The sequence below is a fragment of the Stomoxys calcitrans genome, chromosome 2, assembly GCF_963082655.1.
Source record: "Stomoxys calcitrans chromosome 2, idStoCalc2.1, whole genome shotgun sequence".
Classification (NCBI taxonomy): Eukaryota; Metazoa; Arthropoda; class Insecta; order Diptera; family Muscidae; genus Stomoxys; species Stomoxys calcitrans.
Window position 1 is genome coordinate 11,888,203 of NC_081553.1, and position 16,211 is coordinate 11,904,413.

A 16,211-nucleotide genomic window follows, 5' to 3' on the forward strand; every position below is an offset into this window, starting at 1 on the left:
GAAACACGTCGTGCAAAATTTCATTCCAATCGGATAAGAATTGCGCCCTCTAGACTCAAGAAGTCAAGACCCAAGATCGGTTTATATGGCAGCTATATCAGGTTTGGGACCGATTTGAACCATACTTGGCACAGTTGTTGGATATCATAACGGAACACTACGTGCGAAATTTCAGTCAAATCGGACGAGAATTGCGCCCTCTAGAGGCTCAAAAAGTCAAGAGCCAAGATCTTTTTATATGGCAGCTATATCAAAACATGGACCGATTTGAACCACGTTGAAAGTAATACCAAAACACCACGTGCATAATTTTATTTAAATCGGACAAGAATTGCACCCTCTAGAGGCTCAAGAAGTCAAAATCCAAGATCGGTTCATATCGGTTTATATGAATTTGTGAAAAATTTCAAGTGGCTAGCTTAACTCCTTCGAAAGTTAGCGTGCTTTCGACAGACATAAGGACGGACGGAAATGCCTAGATCGACATAAAATGTCATGAGGATATATTTATTTTATGGGTTCTGAGACGAATATTTCGAGGAGTTACAAACAGAATGACGAAATTAGTATACCCCCATCCTTTGGTGGAGGGTATTAAAAGTAACCTCGAAGAGGATAATCTAAGTTAAGAATTCCGTGTGAATTAAGAAAATCCCTAATTGTTTTCCATGCCACTCCCCTAAGTTATTTCATGTCTGGTATTGTGTCCCCACCCAAATGCCGATATCTTTTGGACGTGAAAGCCGGTCATTGACATGGTAAATGCTCCAATGTCTCATCTTTTCGCATGCCCTACACATGTTATCACTTGCCGCACCGATTTTACATAAGTGAGCTTGTAATCATATGTGTCCCGTTATGATACCGAAAGCTATACTGACCTCCCTCTTACTTTCTTTCAGTGGTAGCCTCGTCTTCTCACAATCCGGACCTCCCGAGAGCTATACTGACCTCCCTCTTACTTTCTTTCAGTGATAGCCTTGTCTTCTCACAATCCGGACCTCCCGATAGGATTTTCGCCGACCTATCGACCGTTTCGCTGTTCCACAGGCCCATTCGCCGCCCAGGACCTTAACTCGGACTGCGTCGACGCGAAAAGCTACGGGTTAACCAAGTTTATTGACGGCAGTTCTCTGTACTTCATTGCCAAACCCTCTGCTATCTCGTTCTCAGTTACTCCGCTATGGCTCGGCACCCAAACGATACGGATCGTACCATCCTCAGAGAAGGCGTTAATCTCCTTCTAACATTCCAACACTGTTCGTGATCTTACCGTGCTGATTGTTATTACCCTAATGGCCTGTGTACTGTCCGTAAAAATGTTGACGTGCTCGCGTTAACACCACATCACTTCACGCATTCCCTGATCGTCCAGATCTCCATCTGTGGGACCGTATTATGGTCGGGCAGTCTAAAACTGATCTCATTCCCTGGGTTCTCAATGTAGAGCCCCAGGCTCACTATGTCCATGGGGTTCGAATGAATGATCATGGGGTTCGAATACATGATATAGCTTTGGAACAGTGGTTAAAAAATAATCATTTCTTTAAAAAATTTGTAATACATATGCTTGGGCCTCAAGCTTTGATCCATCCGTGTAACATGATCTATAGCCATCTGGAAGATCATGTTACAGGGATGGATCAAAGCTTGAGGCCCAGGCATTTGTATGACACATTTTTTTTAAAGAAATGATTATTTTTTAACCACTGTTCCAAAGCTATATCACGTATTCGAACCCCTAAATGCCGCTCCTTCAAAAACAGCATAAATTGAAGTGCAGAGCAAAAAATTATAAAAAAGAACCAAACAAAGATGAGCCATGGGTAAAGTTGAGTTTAAAAGAAAAGTTATTGAAGCTTATTTCCTTTATGGTTTGGTTTCTTCAGGTTCTTGAGCTCAACATATCATTTGCTCCTCACTCGATGTGTGCGTAGTATTTTGTTGTTTTTGTTATTTATTTTTAATAATACGCAAAATACAATGTGGTGCTTCAGAAGAACAATTCCATGGTTGGCCTTTTTGTGAAAAGAAAGTGTGGGCACATTGTTGTACCTTCAGAAAGGAAGTATTCAATACGGTGCGCAGGCGCAGGCGCAGCTATAAAACATGCACAAACAATTACATCGTCATGCCAGCGAACCGCCACAATTTACAATGCGCCGCAGCGCAATGCCGTGGCCAACTTTGCTCCTTTTTGCTGTTGAAAGTATTTTTTAGGTTTTTGATTGCTCTTTTGCCTTTGTTCGGCATTCAATTTATAGAAATATGCAAAATATCACGTACAACCAATGCGTCGTCGTCGTCGTCTTGGTACGACGAATAGCCAACCCACAGATTTATGAGCAAAGTATACGAACGCTAGTGTAACAGACTTCTTACAGGCTGGCTGGTAGTGGACGGACTCCTTCATTTCTTCATGGAAAGACACGTTCACGCCCGTCGATCGTTTACGCGTACATGCTTTAAACGATAATTGATGTAAATCATAATTATGGACAAAATGCAGAGGACCTAAGATAGGCCCCCCAAAAAAAGAGAGATGTAATGATCGTTTTTTATTGATATTTTGTGATGACAACCTTAAGGTGTTGTCCACTAAACAACCGCGTCAATTGATGAATGGCAACCCAAGTGATGATGAAGTAATTAAATCAATCTTAAGATGGTTACTAGCAGATTGATTTACGTGTATTTTATTGCTTTGTAATTTTGGAAATTTTTTTCGGAATGTTTATTATACCCTCCACCATAGGATGGGGATATACTAATTTGTATTTGTAATTTGTTTGTAACACCTCGAAATATGCGTCTAAGACCCCATAAAGTATACACATTCTTGACCGTCATGTCATTTTAAGTCGATCTAGACATTTCCGTCCTCTGTCCGTCCGTGTCCGTCCGTCTGTCTGCCTGTCGAAAGCACGCAAACTTTCGAAGGAGTAAAGCTAGCCGCTTGAAATTTTGCACAAATACTTTTTATTAGCGTAGGTCGGTTGGGATTATAAATGGGCCAAAACGGTCCACGTTTTGATATAGCTGCCATATAAACCGATATTGGGTATTGACTTCTGGAGCCTCAAGAACGCGCAATTCTTATCTGATTTTATTGAAATTTTGCACGTGGTGTTTTGGTAGCACTTCCAACAACTACGCTAAGTATGATTTACATCGGTCCATGTTTTGATATAGCTGCCATATAAACCGATCTTGTGTCTTAACTTCTTGAGCCTCTAGAGGGCGCAAAACTCGTCCCATCTTATTGAAATTTTGCACGTGGTGTTTTGGTATCACTTCCAACAACTACCCTAAGTATGGCGTAAATCGGTATAGAACCTGATTTAGCTGTCATATAAACCCATCTGGGATCTTGACTTCTTGAACCTCTAGAGGGCGCAATTCTCATTCGATACGTGTCTAATATGGTCTGAATCGATCAATAGCTTGATACAGCTCCCATATAAACCTATCTCCTGATTTTGCTTCTTGAGCCCCTACAAGTCGCAATTCTTATCCGAATGAACTGAAATATTATACAATGACTTCTACAATGTTCAGCATTAATTTATGGTCCGAATCGGACTATAACTTGATATAGCTCCAATAGCATAACAGTTCTTATTCAATTTTCTATGTTTGTCTAAAAAGTGATACTACGCACAGAATTCACCAAATGCGATAAATGGTGGAGGGTATATAAGATTCGGGCCGGTCGAACTTAGCACGCTTTTTGTTTTTGTTTCGTTTTATCTACTAAAACGACTGGAAAGGAATCCTGATGAGGAAGTCAATAACATTAGTAAACTATTTGCATGCCAAGGCGGTCTCAAAAGTATCCGAACTAACATATAGATGGCGGTAGTAGTTTGAAAACATGAACATATACAGTTGAACCTCGATTATCCTCTTCGCTCGGGATCGAGCTTAGCACGGAAAATCGAAAACACCGTCAATAGAAGTTGTTTTCTTAAGATTCATTAATTATCTAATTTTTATTGATTTTATTTGATAAATAAAATTCAATTTGTGTTTCTTTGTTTGTTTGTTCCGTATAGACTCAAAAACGGCTAAACCGATTACCTCAAAATTTTCACAGATTGTGTTGGTTGGTCTGGAAGGCAACATAGGCTATATTTAATATGTATATAATTTTTTGTTATCGAGAAGGGGGGGGGGGGGGGTGGGTGGTGGCGGACCTTCCCCCTTACCCCAAAAGTGCTACCCAAAAATAAAAGTGGGCCGATCGGGACGATATAGGATTCAAATGAGAGGTATTCAAGAGTAGAGTACGAATTTCATAATAAAAGTTGGGTCCAAGAACCTGCGGAGCCGCCCCAGCCCCAAAACTACTTAAAATAGGTTTATTTGACGATCATGATAATATGGGACTCAAATGAAAGGTATTAGGGAGTAGATTACGAATTTGGTCAGGAAGTAGGAATAGACTTTATAATTTATTGATAACGGAAGGGGGCGGACCCTCCACCGCTACCCCTAAAAAAACAACCCAAAATCAAAAGTGCATCGATAAGGATAATATTTGTATCAAATGAAAAGTATGCGGGAGTAAATAACGAATCTGGCACACAATTCATGTCGAAGTATAGGGGGTCAGCCCACCCCCACAAAAACGCCCAAATTGGGCACATTAGCCAATCTCGGATATATAGGACGCGGTTTGTTTGTTCCGCATAGACAGAAAAACGGCAGAACCGATTTACTCAAAATTGTCGCATATTGTGTAGATTGGTCTGGAAGGAAACATAGGTTATATAATTTATCGGTATCAGAAGGGGGACGGACCCTTCCCCTTATGCCAAAAACACAAAACCCAAAATCAAAACTGGACCGATCGGGACAATATAGGTATCAAATGAAAGGTATTGGAGAGTAGAATACGAATATGGTATTAAAATTTGAGTATAAGTACCCATCGGCCCGCCTTAACTCCAAAACTCCCCCAAACAGACATATTGGACGTTCATTTCAATATGGGGCTCAAATGAAAGGTATTCGAGAGTAGATTTCGAATCTGGCATACAAAATCAGATCAAAATATAGGGGTCACGCCACCACTCAAAAACGGCTTTAGACCCATTATGACAATATGATACTTGGTTGAACCGATTTTCTTAAAATGTTCATAGATTGTGTACGTCTGCTATATAATTTCGGGCTTTTGGTCTTCCCGGTTTGTGTGTACCATTGTGTTTGCCTTCAAAAGACTTCTTTGCTGGAGCTTCTTCATCCATTCTGACAACATGACCTAGCCAACGCAGCCGTTGTATTTTGATGCGTGTAACTATGCTGTCGTCGTCATACAGCTCGTCGTTCATACGTCGCCTATATTCTCCGTTAACGCAAACTTGTCCAGAAAACGAATATGGTATTAAAATTTGGGTCCAAACCGATCTTGGCTCTTGACTTCTTGAGCCTCTAGAGGGCGTAATTCTCATCCGATTTGACTGAAATTTAGAACGTAGTGTTTCGGTATCGCTTTCAACATATGTGCTAAGTATGATTCAAATCAGTTTATAATCTGGTATAGCTGTCATATAAACCTATCTTGGGTCTTGACTTCTTGAGCCTGTAGAGCGCACAATTCGCATCGGATTTGGCTGAAATTTTGCATGAGGTTTTTTGTTATGACTTCCAATAACTGTGCTAAGTATGGGGCAAATTGGTACATAAGCTGATATAGCTGCCATATAAACCGATCTGGGGTCTTGACTTCTTGAACCTCTAGAGGGCGCAATTCTTATCCGATTTAGCAGAAATTTTGAACAACGGCTTCTGTCATGATTTTCAACATACGTGTCTAATATGGTCTGAATCGATCAATAGCTTGATACAGATCCCATATAAACCGATCTCCCGATTTTGCTTCTTGAGCCCCTACAAAGCGCAATTCTTATCCGAATGAACTGATATTTTACACAGTGACTTCTACAATGTTCAGCATTCATTTATGGTCCGCATCGGACTATGACTTGATATAGCTCCAATACCATAACAGTTCTTATTCGATATTCTTTGTTTGCCTAAAAAGAGATACCTCGCATAGAACTCGACAAATGCGATCCATGGTGGAGGGTATGTAAGATTCCGCTCGGCCAAAGTTAGCACGCTCTTACTTGTGTTTTTTTTTTTTTTTTTTTTTTTTTTAATTGGAGAATGCAATAAATGCCATATTTGCTTGAAAATGTCATCGGTTTGCCCAGGAGCACCCTGTATATTTTTGATCGCCATAGCATTTTAAGTCGATCTAGCCAAGTCCGTCCGTCTACACATTGTCGTTTCTTTGCCTATGAGGAGATAGCGGGCAAAGAAATTCACAAATGTGATCCATGATGATGGGCTTATATGATTCGACCCGGCCGGACTTACTTGTTCTTGTTTGATTTAGCTGAGATTTTGCACGATGACTTCTGTTATCAATTTCAAAATTTAGGCAAGTTAAGTGCTTATTGATCCATTCAATAGGAAATTTTCCACATAAAGCCATTAAAGGATTCGAGATGTATATGACTATGGTATATGCGAAATGGTATATGACTGCTGAAGCCTCTAAAGGGCGAAATTATTATCCAATTTGAATGATTTTTTGCTGATGGTGCTTGGCATCTCTAAAGTATGGCATTGAACAGATTAGCTTCCTTGAATCCCCTCTATTTCATACTCGTATGTGTATGTCTACACAATTCTGGAGTCTGAAGTCTACTACTGAAGCAATCATTGAGCCCATTATACATGGCATAGATCGATATCTCTCGGGATGTTTAGTTCAATGCTTGTAAGGTTCTTTATAGGAAATTATTTGTAAATATTAATTCTTTCCACTACTAAGTACATTACAGATTTTTTTTCGGTGATTTATTGTGCCAAGTAGGTGGCAGAACATCACAGACTTTTCCCTTTTTCACTTTCACTGAAATTCAATTGAAAAACGGAAGTTGATTACGGGACATTGTGGTGAACCGTTAAAGGTCTCCACATTTACACCTCATCAGAGTTGATATTTATATGCCAAGGACACTTATCCCTATTTCCTATAACAAACTGCTGACAACATCGAGACATTAAATCATGTCGAGCCTTTATTGATGTGCGCTTATCATGGGATTTGCCACTTTTATCCTTATTTCCTACGAAATTTTTTAATTATATTTCCTTGAGAGTAGTTAACTAATTTTTCTCCTTCTCTTTTTTAGATGCCAGGATGCTTGCAACAAAGGACTATGATAAATTGGGCGACGAAGAAGAGTAAGTACCACAGTTTAACCACAGTGCCAAAAGATAATACCAAAAGTCGTACCACATAAAAACACAGGCGCCAATTGGAAATGTTGATGGAAAGAGGAAAAACTTCCTACAAATCATTGTGGAGTGCCAGAATAATGATGAGTTTTTTATCTTTCGAAGATTTTAAATCGACAGTTTCAATTTTGAAGAAATGGCATGAGAACAAAGGGAAAAGTGCAAACACTTGTCAGCATTGTCCTTTTTTGTTGGCATCCAGCAGTCAGCAAAAAGAAAATGTTGAAAATATCAGGCCTAGGCAATCTTAACGGCACATGATGATGTGCTTGATTTTTAAAAGGGTCTTTGTACCTGTTGCTCACGTGTGTTTTAAGATTTTTGCCTTTCTAAGGAACAAATTTCAAGAAAAATTGCACTTGTCTGCTTAACCTGTTTTTTTTTTCAAAATTCGGCATTCCTATTTTGCCCATTGTCTTTGGCAAATGTACTTGAAAAAATCAATAAGTAATGGCTCATAAATTGAAAATCTGTTCTGGGACCTGTTCTATTCGTCCATCTATTTGTTCTTGCTGTTGTTGCTTAACAATATCTTAAGAATTCTGTATTGTTCCAAATTTAATGAGTTTTGTATATTCGTTCCTTTGTTCCTGCTTGTAGTTGTAGTCGGTAGCCTTTTCTACCGTTATAGGAATTCCATTGTTCATCATTATCCTGCCTGTCCTTATTTTGCACAAGTGTCAAATGAGTTGAGTTTTTATGCGCCCAGTGTTTTTTTCTGTTTTATGAGTTCTTCTTTTGTTCAATTGAATTTTTTTTGGTTTCCCATGCCAAGTATTTTGATTGCTGTTACAAAACGGTTTTATTATGCCACCAAAAGTGGGTGTTGGCCCCAGGGCACTTTGTCCATCATATGGACTTGGTCAACATTAGGTCATTTCATAAGAGACCTAACTGCTGGCCGGCCACACAGTTTCTGGTTTTATCACCGTTTAATGAACCTCAACTCCTGTAAATAAAAAGTGCGGGTGGCCCCTCACTTCGGCCAAGTGCTATTGAACTTGATCGGACCACCGTATAGGAAATGAAGGCGTGCCACATGGAATATTTTTATGGTGTGTCAAAGCAGGGAGCCATTGAGTTAAAACGGGGGTAGCGAAGCAGACCACCGGAATGCTGGTATAAATACTATTGGGATGCCCAAAAAGTAATTGCGGATTTTTCATATAGTCGGCGTTGACAAATTTTTTCACAGCTAGTGACTCTGTAATTGCATTCTTTCTTTTGTCAGTTATCAGCTGTTACTTTTAGCTTGCTTTAGAAAAAAAGTGTAAAAAAAGTATATTTGATTAAAGTTCATTCTAAGTTTTATTAAAAATGCATTTACTTTCTTTTAAAAAATCCGCAATTACTTTTTGGGCAACCCAATATTTTTTCGCCTTAATTATTTCATGCTGCAAGTGCAATTGAAACTTCGCCGAGATGCCACAGAGTAGTATTGCCATAGAAATCTGATTTTTGGGTGTATGGTGGCCACCTTAGGAACATGGAATATAAGCCTTTATTTCAGTTTCATATAGTCCACCTCGTAGTCTTATCGGCTCCCACCAAATACTTAACCGTAAATTTGGATGCCAGATTGGTACTCTGCTCTCAAGTACCATTCCTTGGAACCCCATATTGACGTGATCAGACTAAAATTCATTTTGGGTTGTTTTGGGAGTAGGTCACATAAACATTTGGTCCCACAAATTGGAATCAGATTTGTACTCTTCTTCCAAATATCTGCCATTTGAGCCCCATGTTATGATAGTTGGTCTACCTCTCCGTTTTTTAGAGGTTTTAAATGTAAGCGTCCACCAACTTCCTTGCACAAATTTTGAGGTCAGATTCATACTTTACTTTAATTGGCTATGACGGAATATTTGTTCCACTAGCCGAACGTTGAATTGCGTTCCAAGCGCCTCGATCTTCTGCGCTCATTCTAAAATCTCTGACACCAAGTCTCGAGGTGTCTGCCACAACTTGATCTTTCCATCGGGCTTTTGGTCTTCCCGGTTTGCGTGTACCAACGTGTTTGCCTTCAAAAGACTTCTTTGCTGGAGCTTCTTCATCCATTCAGACAACATGACCTAGCCAACGCAGCCGTTGTATTTTGATGTGTGTAACTATGCTATCGTCGCCATACAGCTCGTGGTTCATACGTCGCCTGTATTCTCCATTAACTCAAACTGGTCCATATATTTTACAAAGAATCTTTCTCTCAAATACTCCAAGCACTGCCTCATCTGCCTTCACAAGTACCCATATGATAGTTGGTCTACTTCTCCGTTTTTAACAGGTTTTAAAGGTGGGTGGCCACCAACTTCCTTGCACAAATCTTGAGGTCAGATTCATACTTTACTTTAATTGGCTATGACAGAATATTTGTTCCACTAGCCCAACGTAGAATAGCATTACAAGCGCCTCGATCTTCTGCGCTCATTCTAAAATCTCTGATTTTGTTCTTCCCGGTTTGCGTGTACCACCGTGTTTGCCTTCAAAAGACTACTTTGCTGGAGCTTCTTCATCCATTCAGACAACATGACCTAGTCAACGCAGCTGTTGTCTTTTGATGCGTGTAACTATGCTATCTTCGTCATACAGCTCATACAGCTCGTGGTTCGTACGTCGCCTGTATTCTCCATTAACGCAAACGGGTCCATATATTTGACGAAGAATCTTTCTCTCAAATACTCCAAGTACTACCTCGTCTGCTTTCACAAGTACCCATGCTATAGAACCATATAACATCACGGGTAGTATCAGTGTCTTGTATTGTGTAATCTTCGTCTGTCGAGAGGTGGCCTTGTTTCTAAACTTTCTTACTTAGTAACTGCTACTTAGTCCAAAGTACCATCTGTTTGCCAGTATTATTCTTCGCTTAATCTCAAAACTGGTGTCATTCGTTTCGGTTACGTCGGTGCCGAGGTAGATAACGTTACTGACTGCCTCAAAGTTATGGTTCCCAACTTTCTCCATTTTCTTTATCTGCTCGCTTGTGCAAGGCTTTTTGGGAGTTGAAACCATCCATTTCGTGGTCGTCTCCATTTACTGCCAGACCCATTTTCACTGACTCTCTTTCGATTCTTTCAAAGGTTGCAGTTACTACTTCCGGTGACCGAGCTATGATATCGATGTCATCGGCATAGGCGAGTAGCATGTGCTCTCTTGTGATTAGTGTGCCACATCTATTTACATCTGCATCTCGTATAATCTTCTCCAGCAGGATAATAAAGAGATCACACGATAGGCTGTCTGAAACCTCAGATTCATAGTCTACTCCCAAATACCTTTTAAACACTCCCATATTGTCATAATTGGTCTCCTTGTCCGTTTTGTAAGGTTTTTGGATGGGGCGGCCCTCAATGTACTTCACTCCATATTCTAAGGTCAAAATTGTAGTCTTCTCCCAAAAACCTTTCATTAGATATATTGGTAAGATCGGTGAACAGTTTTCATGGTGTTTAAAGTGGGGTAACCGCAAGACACTATGTTCCAAATTGGTCAAGAGATTCCTATTCTACTCCTAAATATCTTTCATTTCAGCCTTATATTGGTATGGGTATAGGTTGAACGGGTAGCCCAACTCAAAGACCAGCATTGTCCTAGTGTGACACCCTAGCGAAAAAAATAGTAGATGAAAAGCTATTGAAGAAGTAAAGGAAAAGTGTAGAAAAAGTGTACGTCTCTAGATTAGACCAAAAGACGACAAAGAGAGATGAAGAAATGTAAGAGAATAAAGATCCTGTGCCTATAAAACTTATACCGCGCGTATAAGATTTCATCGCATAGCCCGTTGAAACCATCTCGTCTTGTTCACGTTTAGGAGAAGACCTCCTAGAGATACATCTGCTTGTTCATCCAAGATGGAAAGCCTGTGCATCTGTAGAGCTGGACAGGATCAGAGTAAGCGCTCCATAATGATCATCCCCGTGAAGACAGCTTCTGCAATAATCATGGCGCGAGATTCCCATGCTCGCCGCCATATGGTCTATCGCACGGTGCCTGGTTGCAACCGCTCACTGACCTCCTAGGTAGAGTTGGCAAAATATCGATGGCACTTTGGGCAAAATCGATAGGTAATTTTATGTCTGAAAATCGATTGATATTTTTCCTATCGATAGTATCGACAGAGTTGATCTTTTTGCAAAACTAACCAAAAATAAGCGATCCGGCACTGAATATATCCTTTAAGATATAATGCGCCAAGATATGGGGGCGCAGTACAATTTTGTACAATAATTTCTCTCACAACTCTCATAACAGACTGACTTTGTTAAATTTGGTTTTATTTGATTTCTGCATTGCTATTGCTTCCTGATTTTTACGTCTCATTTTCGTTTGATAGTATGCCAGGTCTAGTCCTAAGCCAGCAGTTCCTTCATTTTCTTTCAATCGACATAAGGCCAGCGTGCCCTGGCTGTCCGTCATCTATGGTCTCGCTCTGTGCTTTGTTCAATAGTTCGATAAATGGCTCATATGTGAGACTAGCGACGAGCCCTACATATTCGTCGCCTTCTTGTTTTCCGCAATACCTTGGTGTCTGGGAAACCAACTCAGCGCTATGCCATGCACCAGGACTTCATTAAGGGATTACAAACATTACGCCGCACAGCTCGAACTCACTGGCCTTGAACGCCGAATTGAACCCTGGACTTCAAAAGCGGCCAATTGAATTCCTAGATTTATTCTGCAGCTGTCGTCATGGCACAAATCTCTGCCTGAAAATCCTTACACTCGCCCGGCAGTCTCAGCGGCATACCGAAATCGAGTGTCTCAGAGTAGACCATCAATCCTATCCTTGACCCCATCTTGGTGCCATCACTAAAGACAGAGGTATCATACTCCTCAAACACTGATCCGTCTTTCAAACCACTGATCCGTCTTTCGAATCCCGAAATTCTGAATCATGGCTGGGTGCCAGGTAGTCTTACACCCGAAGTTTATTCGAGGATTCCACCTCCATTTCACAGTCACAGATCTCCACCGTACACTTGTCCGGCAGTCTCAGTGACATACCATATTGACTTTGGGTATACTCCTTATTCGATGCCTGACTTAGTGAGGACAAAGCGCGCATCATACTAAAAACATAACTCCGTTTCCCAATCCTCTCTTCCGGTAAAGCGGAACATTCCACTAAGGAACAGGGGAACTTCTCTCATATTAATGAGTGCAGTTCGATTAAAGTTTAAGCTCAATGATAAGGGGCCCCCTTTTTTTGCCGAGTTCGAAGGGCGTGCCGCAGAGCGACACCTCTTTGGAGAGAAGAAAAGTTTGTATGACGTTCTTGCCAGGTTTCGAACCCAGGCGCTCAGCATCATAGAAGGACATTCTAACCTCTGCGCTAATATGGCCTAATCTAAAATCCGGTAACTTTATCTCTTAAAGTAGAGCAACAGCTCCATCTTCCTTGGATAAGCCATCAACCTATAGCTTGTAGCCCATCTCGACAGTCTCCTCAGCGTCATTTTCATGATTTCTTTGATTGTGGAATTCTGGGGCGCCCCGATAGCGTGCTTGGATTATCAGTGCAGGGGTCGTGGGTTCTATTTCCGCCAGAAGCCTTGGTCTGTCGCTACTGTGGTATCACAATGGACTTAAAATTGTCAAAGTGAGTCTGTAAAGGACTGCCACTCTTACTTAACCTAACCTAACCTTGATTCTGGAAAGAAACTTGCCTCAGATCAAAAGAACGACATCATCCGTTTAAGTGATTAACCGCACGCCATCCTTCTCGAGATCCAATAGTACTTCGATTATTACGAAGTTCCAAAGAATCGGCGATAACATACCGATGTACTAAGGTTTATATTTCCCGACCTGGGAAAAGACCTACCATCGACCTTCAGGTACGTGCCAGGCCTACCCCAAAAATCCGAATCAGCCATGTCAGGGTAATTCCCAGTGATTCGCTGGGATAAGTCCGTCCGTTTCGGTCGATTTAAATGACTGAAAGGTGCGAACCATCCATTTATTGTCAAATTTTGCTGAAATTTAAAACAGTGAGTTATTTTAAGCCTCCCGACATCTGACCTAAGTATGGTTCAGATTGGACTATATTTAGATGTAGCTGCCATATAGACCGATCTGCCGATTAGGGGTCTGAAGCCCATAAAGTCTTTATTTTTTAACCGATTTCGCTGAAATTTGGACAGTGAGTAGTTTCAGGCCTCTCAACTTCGAACCTAAATATGGTCCAGATCGGACAATATTTAGATATATCTGCCATATAGACCGATCTGCCGATAAAGGTTCTGAAGCCCATAAAAGCTTAATTTATTGTCCAATTTTGCTGAAATTTGAAACAGTGAGTTATTTTAAGCCTCCCGACATCTGAACTAAGTATGACTGAGATTGGACGATATTTAGATATAGCTATCTTATAGACCGATTTCCCAATAAAGGGTCTGAAGCCCATAAAAGCTTTATTTATTGTCCAATTTTGCTGAAATTTGAAACAGTGAGTTATTTTAAGCCTCCCGACATATGACCTAAGAATGACTGAGATTGGATTATATTCAGATATAGCTATCATATAGACCGGTTTCCCGATAAAGGGTCTAAAGCTCATAAAAACTTTATTTTTTAACTGATTTCGCTGAAATTTAAAACAGTGAATAGTTTTAGGCCTACCAACATCTGACCAAAATATGGTTCAGATCGGACTATATTTAGATATAGCTGCTATATAGACCGATCTTCCGATAAAGGGTCTGAAGCCCATAAATGTTTTATTTATTGTCCAATTTTACTGAAATTTGAAACAGTGAGTTATTTTAAGTCTCCCGACGTCTGACATAAGTATGGTTCAGATTGGACTATATTTAGACAGAGCTATCATATAGACCGATCTCCCGATTAAGGGTCTGAAGCCCATAAAAGCTTTATTTTTTAACCGATTTCGCTGAAATTTGGAACAGTGAATAGTTTTAGGCCTCCTTACATATGACCCAAATATGGTTCAGATCGGATTATATTTAGATATAGCTGCCATATAGACCGATCTGCCGATTAGGGGTCTGAAGCCCATTAAAGCTTTATTTTTTACCCGATTTCGCTGAAATTTAAAACCATGAGTAGTTTTGGGCCTACCGATAGACCGATCTCCCGATAAAGGGTCTAAAGCCCATAAAAGTCCTATTTTTTACCCGATTTTGCTGAAATTTGAAACAGTGGGTATTTGTAGGTTTCCCGACATTCGCCCCAAATATGGTTTGGATCGGACTATATTTAAATATCGCTACCGTATAGACCGATCTCCCGATAAAGGGTCTAAAGCCCATAAAACAATTATTTTTTATCCAATTTCTCTGGAATTTTAAACAGTGAGTAGTTTTAGGCCCCCCTTTAATCCGACCCAAATATGGCAAAAATAGGACTGTATTTAGATATAGCTGTCATATAGACCAATATGCCGGTTAAGGGTCTGAAGCTCATAAAAGCCTGATTATGTTGAAATTTGAAATACAATATTCAACAGCGACATATATTTATAAGACCACTTAATGTCCGTGCCGAATTTGGGTCCATAAGTTATCCAATTTTCATATGAATGTAACGAAAGGGGTTTTACATGTATACCCGAGTTGGTGGGTATCCAAAGTTCGGCCCGGCCGAACTTAATGCCTTTTCATTTGTTAGTGATGTAAAAACAAAGCCAACTGCAACATCTCATGTAAGAAGTCATAGCGACTAGTGTTGCTGCCCACTGGGAGCTTATCGGGAAACTTCCCCTTTCCACGTGAGCTCTTATTGTGGAAATCTGCCTTGGCTGGAAAAATGTGTGACAACAGGAAGTACAAACCGTTAGTTAAACTGAGAAAATCCATTTGATGTTTCTCTTAGGAATTATGGAAATTATTTACGCTGTTGGCTGAAATCTTGAAACAACCAACTGGGACCATTTTTCAATTAGATTTTACATATAACTCTAACAAAAAACAAAAAATGAATCTGCACTTGCCTCATTGGAAGATCACCTTAATTTTGGGTGATTGAAATCCAACCAAAGAGTGCACCACGGGATAGGCGCCATCTCCCACAAAGTCAAATGGGCAAAAGGCAAGTGCTTGGGCTTAATCCTTCATCCCAAGTATTGTTCATCCTCACAACAGTTCACCCAAACAAGAAAATCTTTCTTTTGTCACAAGGACAGCAGGACAAATTTTTTTGTCCTTTTACATTGGTGTAGCCTTTCTGTTTTTGCATTGTCTTCTCATGACCTGAGCTGGGATGGCGCTAGAAGATCACCTTTTGTGCAAAAATCCCATGCCGTGTTAGTGTGTGAGTGTGCGTATGCACAAGCGCCTTTGGCTGAATTTGTGTGACAAGTGCGCATGCGCATTGCGTTATCTAAACATGGCATATTTTGCCATTCACGCTAACCTGCTGACAGGATATAGGGTCTACTATGAATTTCCTTTGTTCCTCTCTGGATGAAGCACAGATTTACATTGGTAGATTGTGGCAAGTGCCATAAATGTGCCGCTTACTCGGAGGGATATCGAATAAGGACAGGTTGACCATTAAGGTATTGTCTTGTGAATGTTTATAACAAAGTTTTATTGATTTGCATGTCGAACCCCGAATTCTTTGACACCCCTTGGTGAGGTTATACGAGTGCTTAGTTACTTTAGGTGCAAGATTTTTCAGCTGTTTTGTTTAAATGTTTACTGTTTATTTTTCTAATTTGATGGCCGTCTTTGTTTGAAAATTTCCAAGGCAAGAAAGTTCTTTGTCTCAATGACCTCCGAATTATGAATTTTGTAATTATTTTGACATTGACTTCAAATAGTTTGGCCGAAATCTCATTACTTTTATGCGTTATTTCCTTGAGGCTTTAATCCTTCGAATGTCCTTGAATGGTTGCTGATGTGCTTTATAGCTCGCTCTTAGTTACTTTAACACCT

At 40.2% G+C, this 16,211-nt stretch overlaps 1 protein-coding gene across 1 annotated transcript in view; it reads left to right on the plus strand.

Annotated features, from left to right (window-relative positions):
• LOC106080611 (M-phase inducer phosphatase) overlaps positions 1-16,211 on the plus strand; it is a 549,197-nt gene that overhangs the window by 118,055 nt on the left and 414,931 nt on the right. The window contains exon 3 of the mRNA XM_059362758.1: positions 7,212-7,263. Coding sequence (XP_059218741.1) covers positions 7,212-7,263 — 52 coding nt within the window. The remainder of the gene's footprint in view (positions 1-7,211; positions 7,264-16,211) is intronic.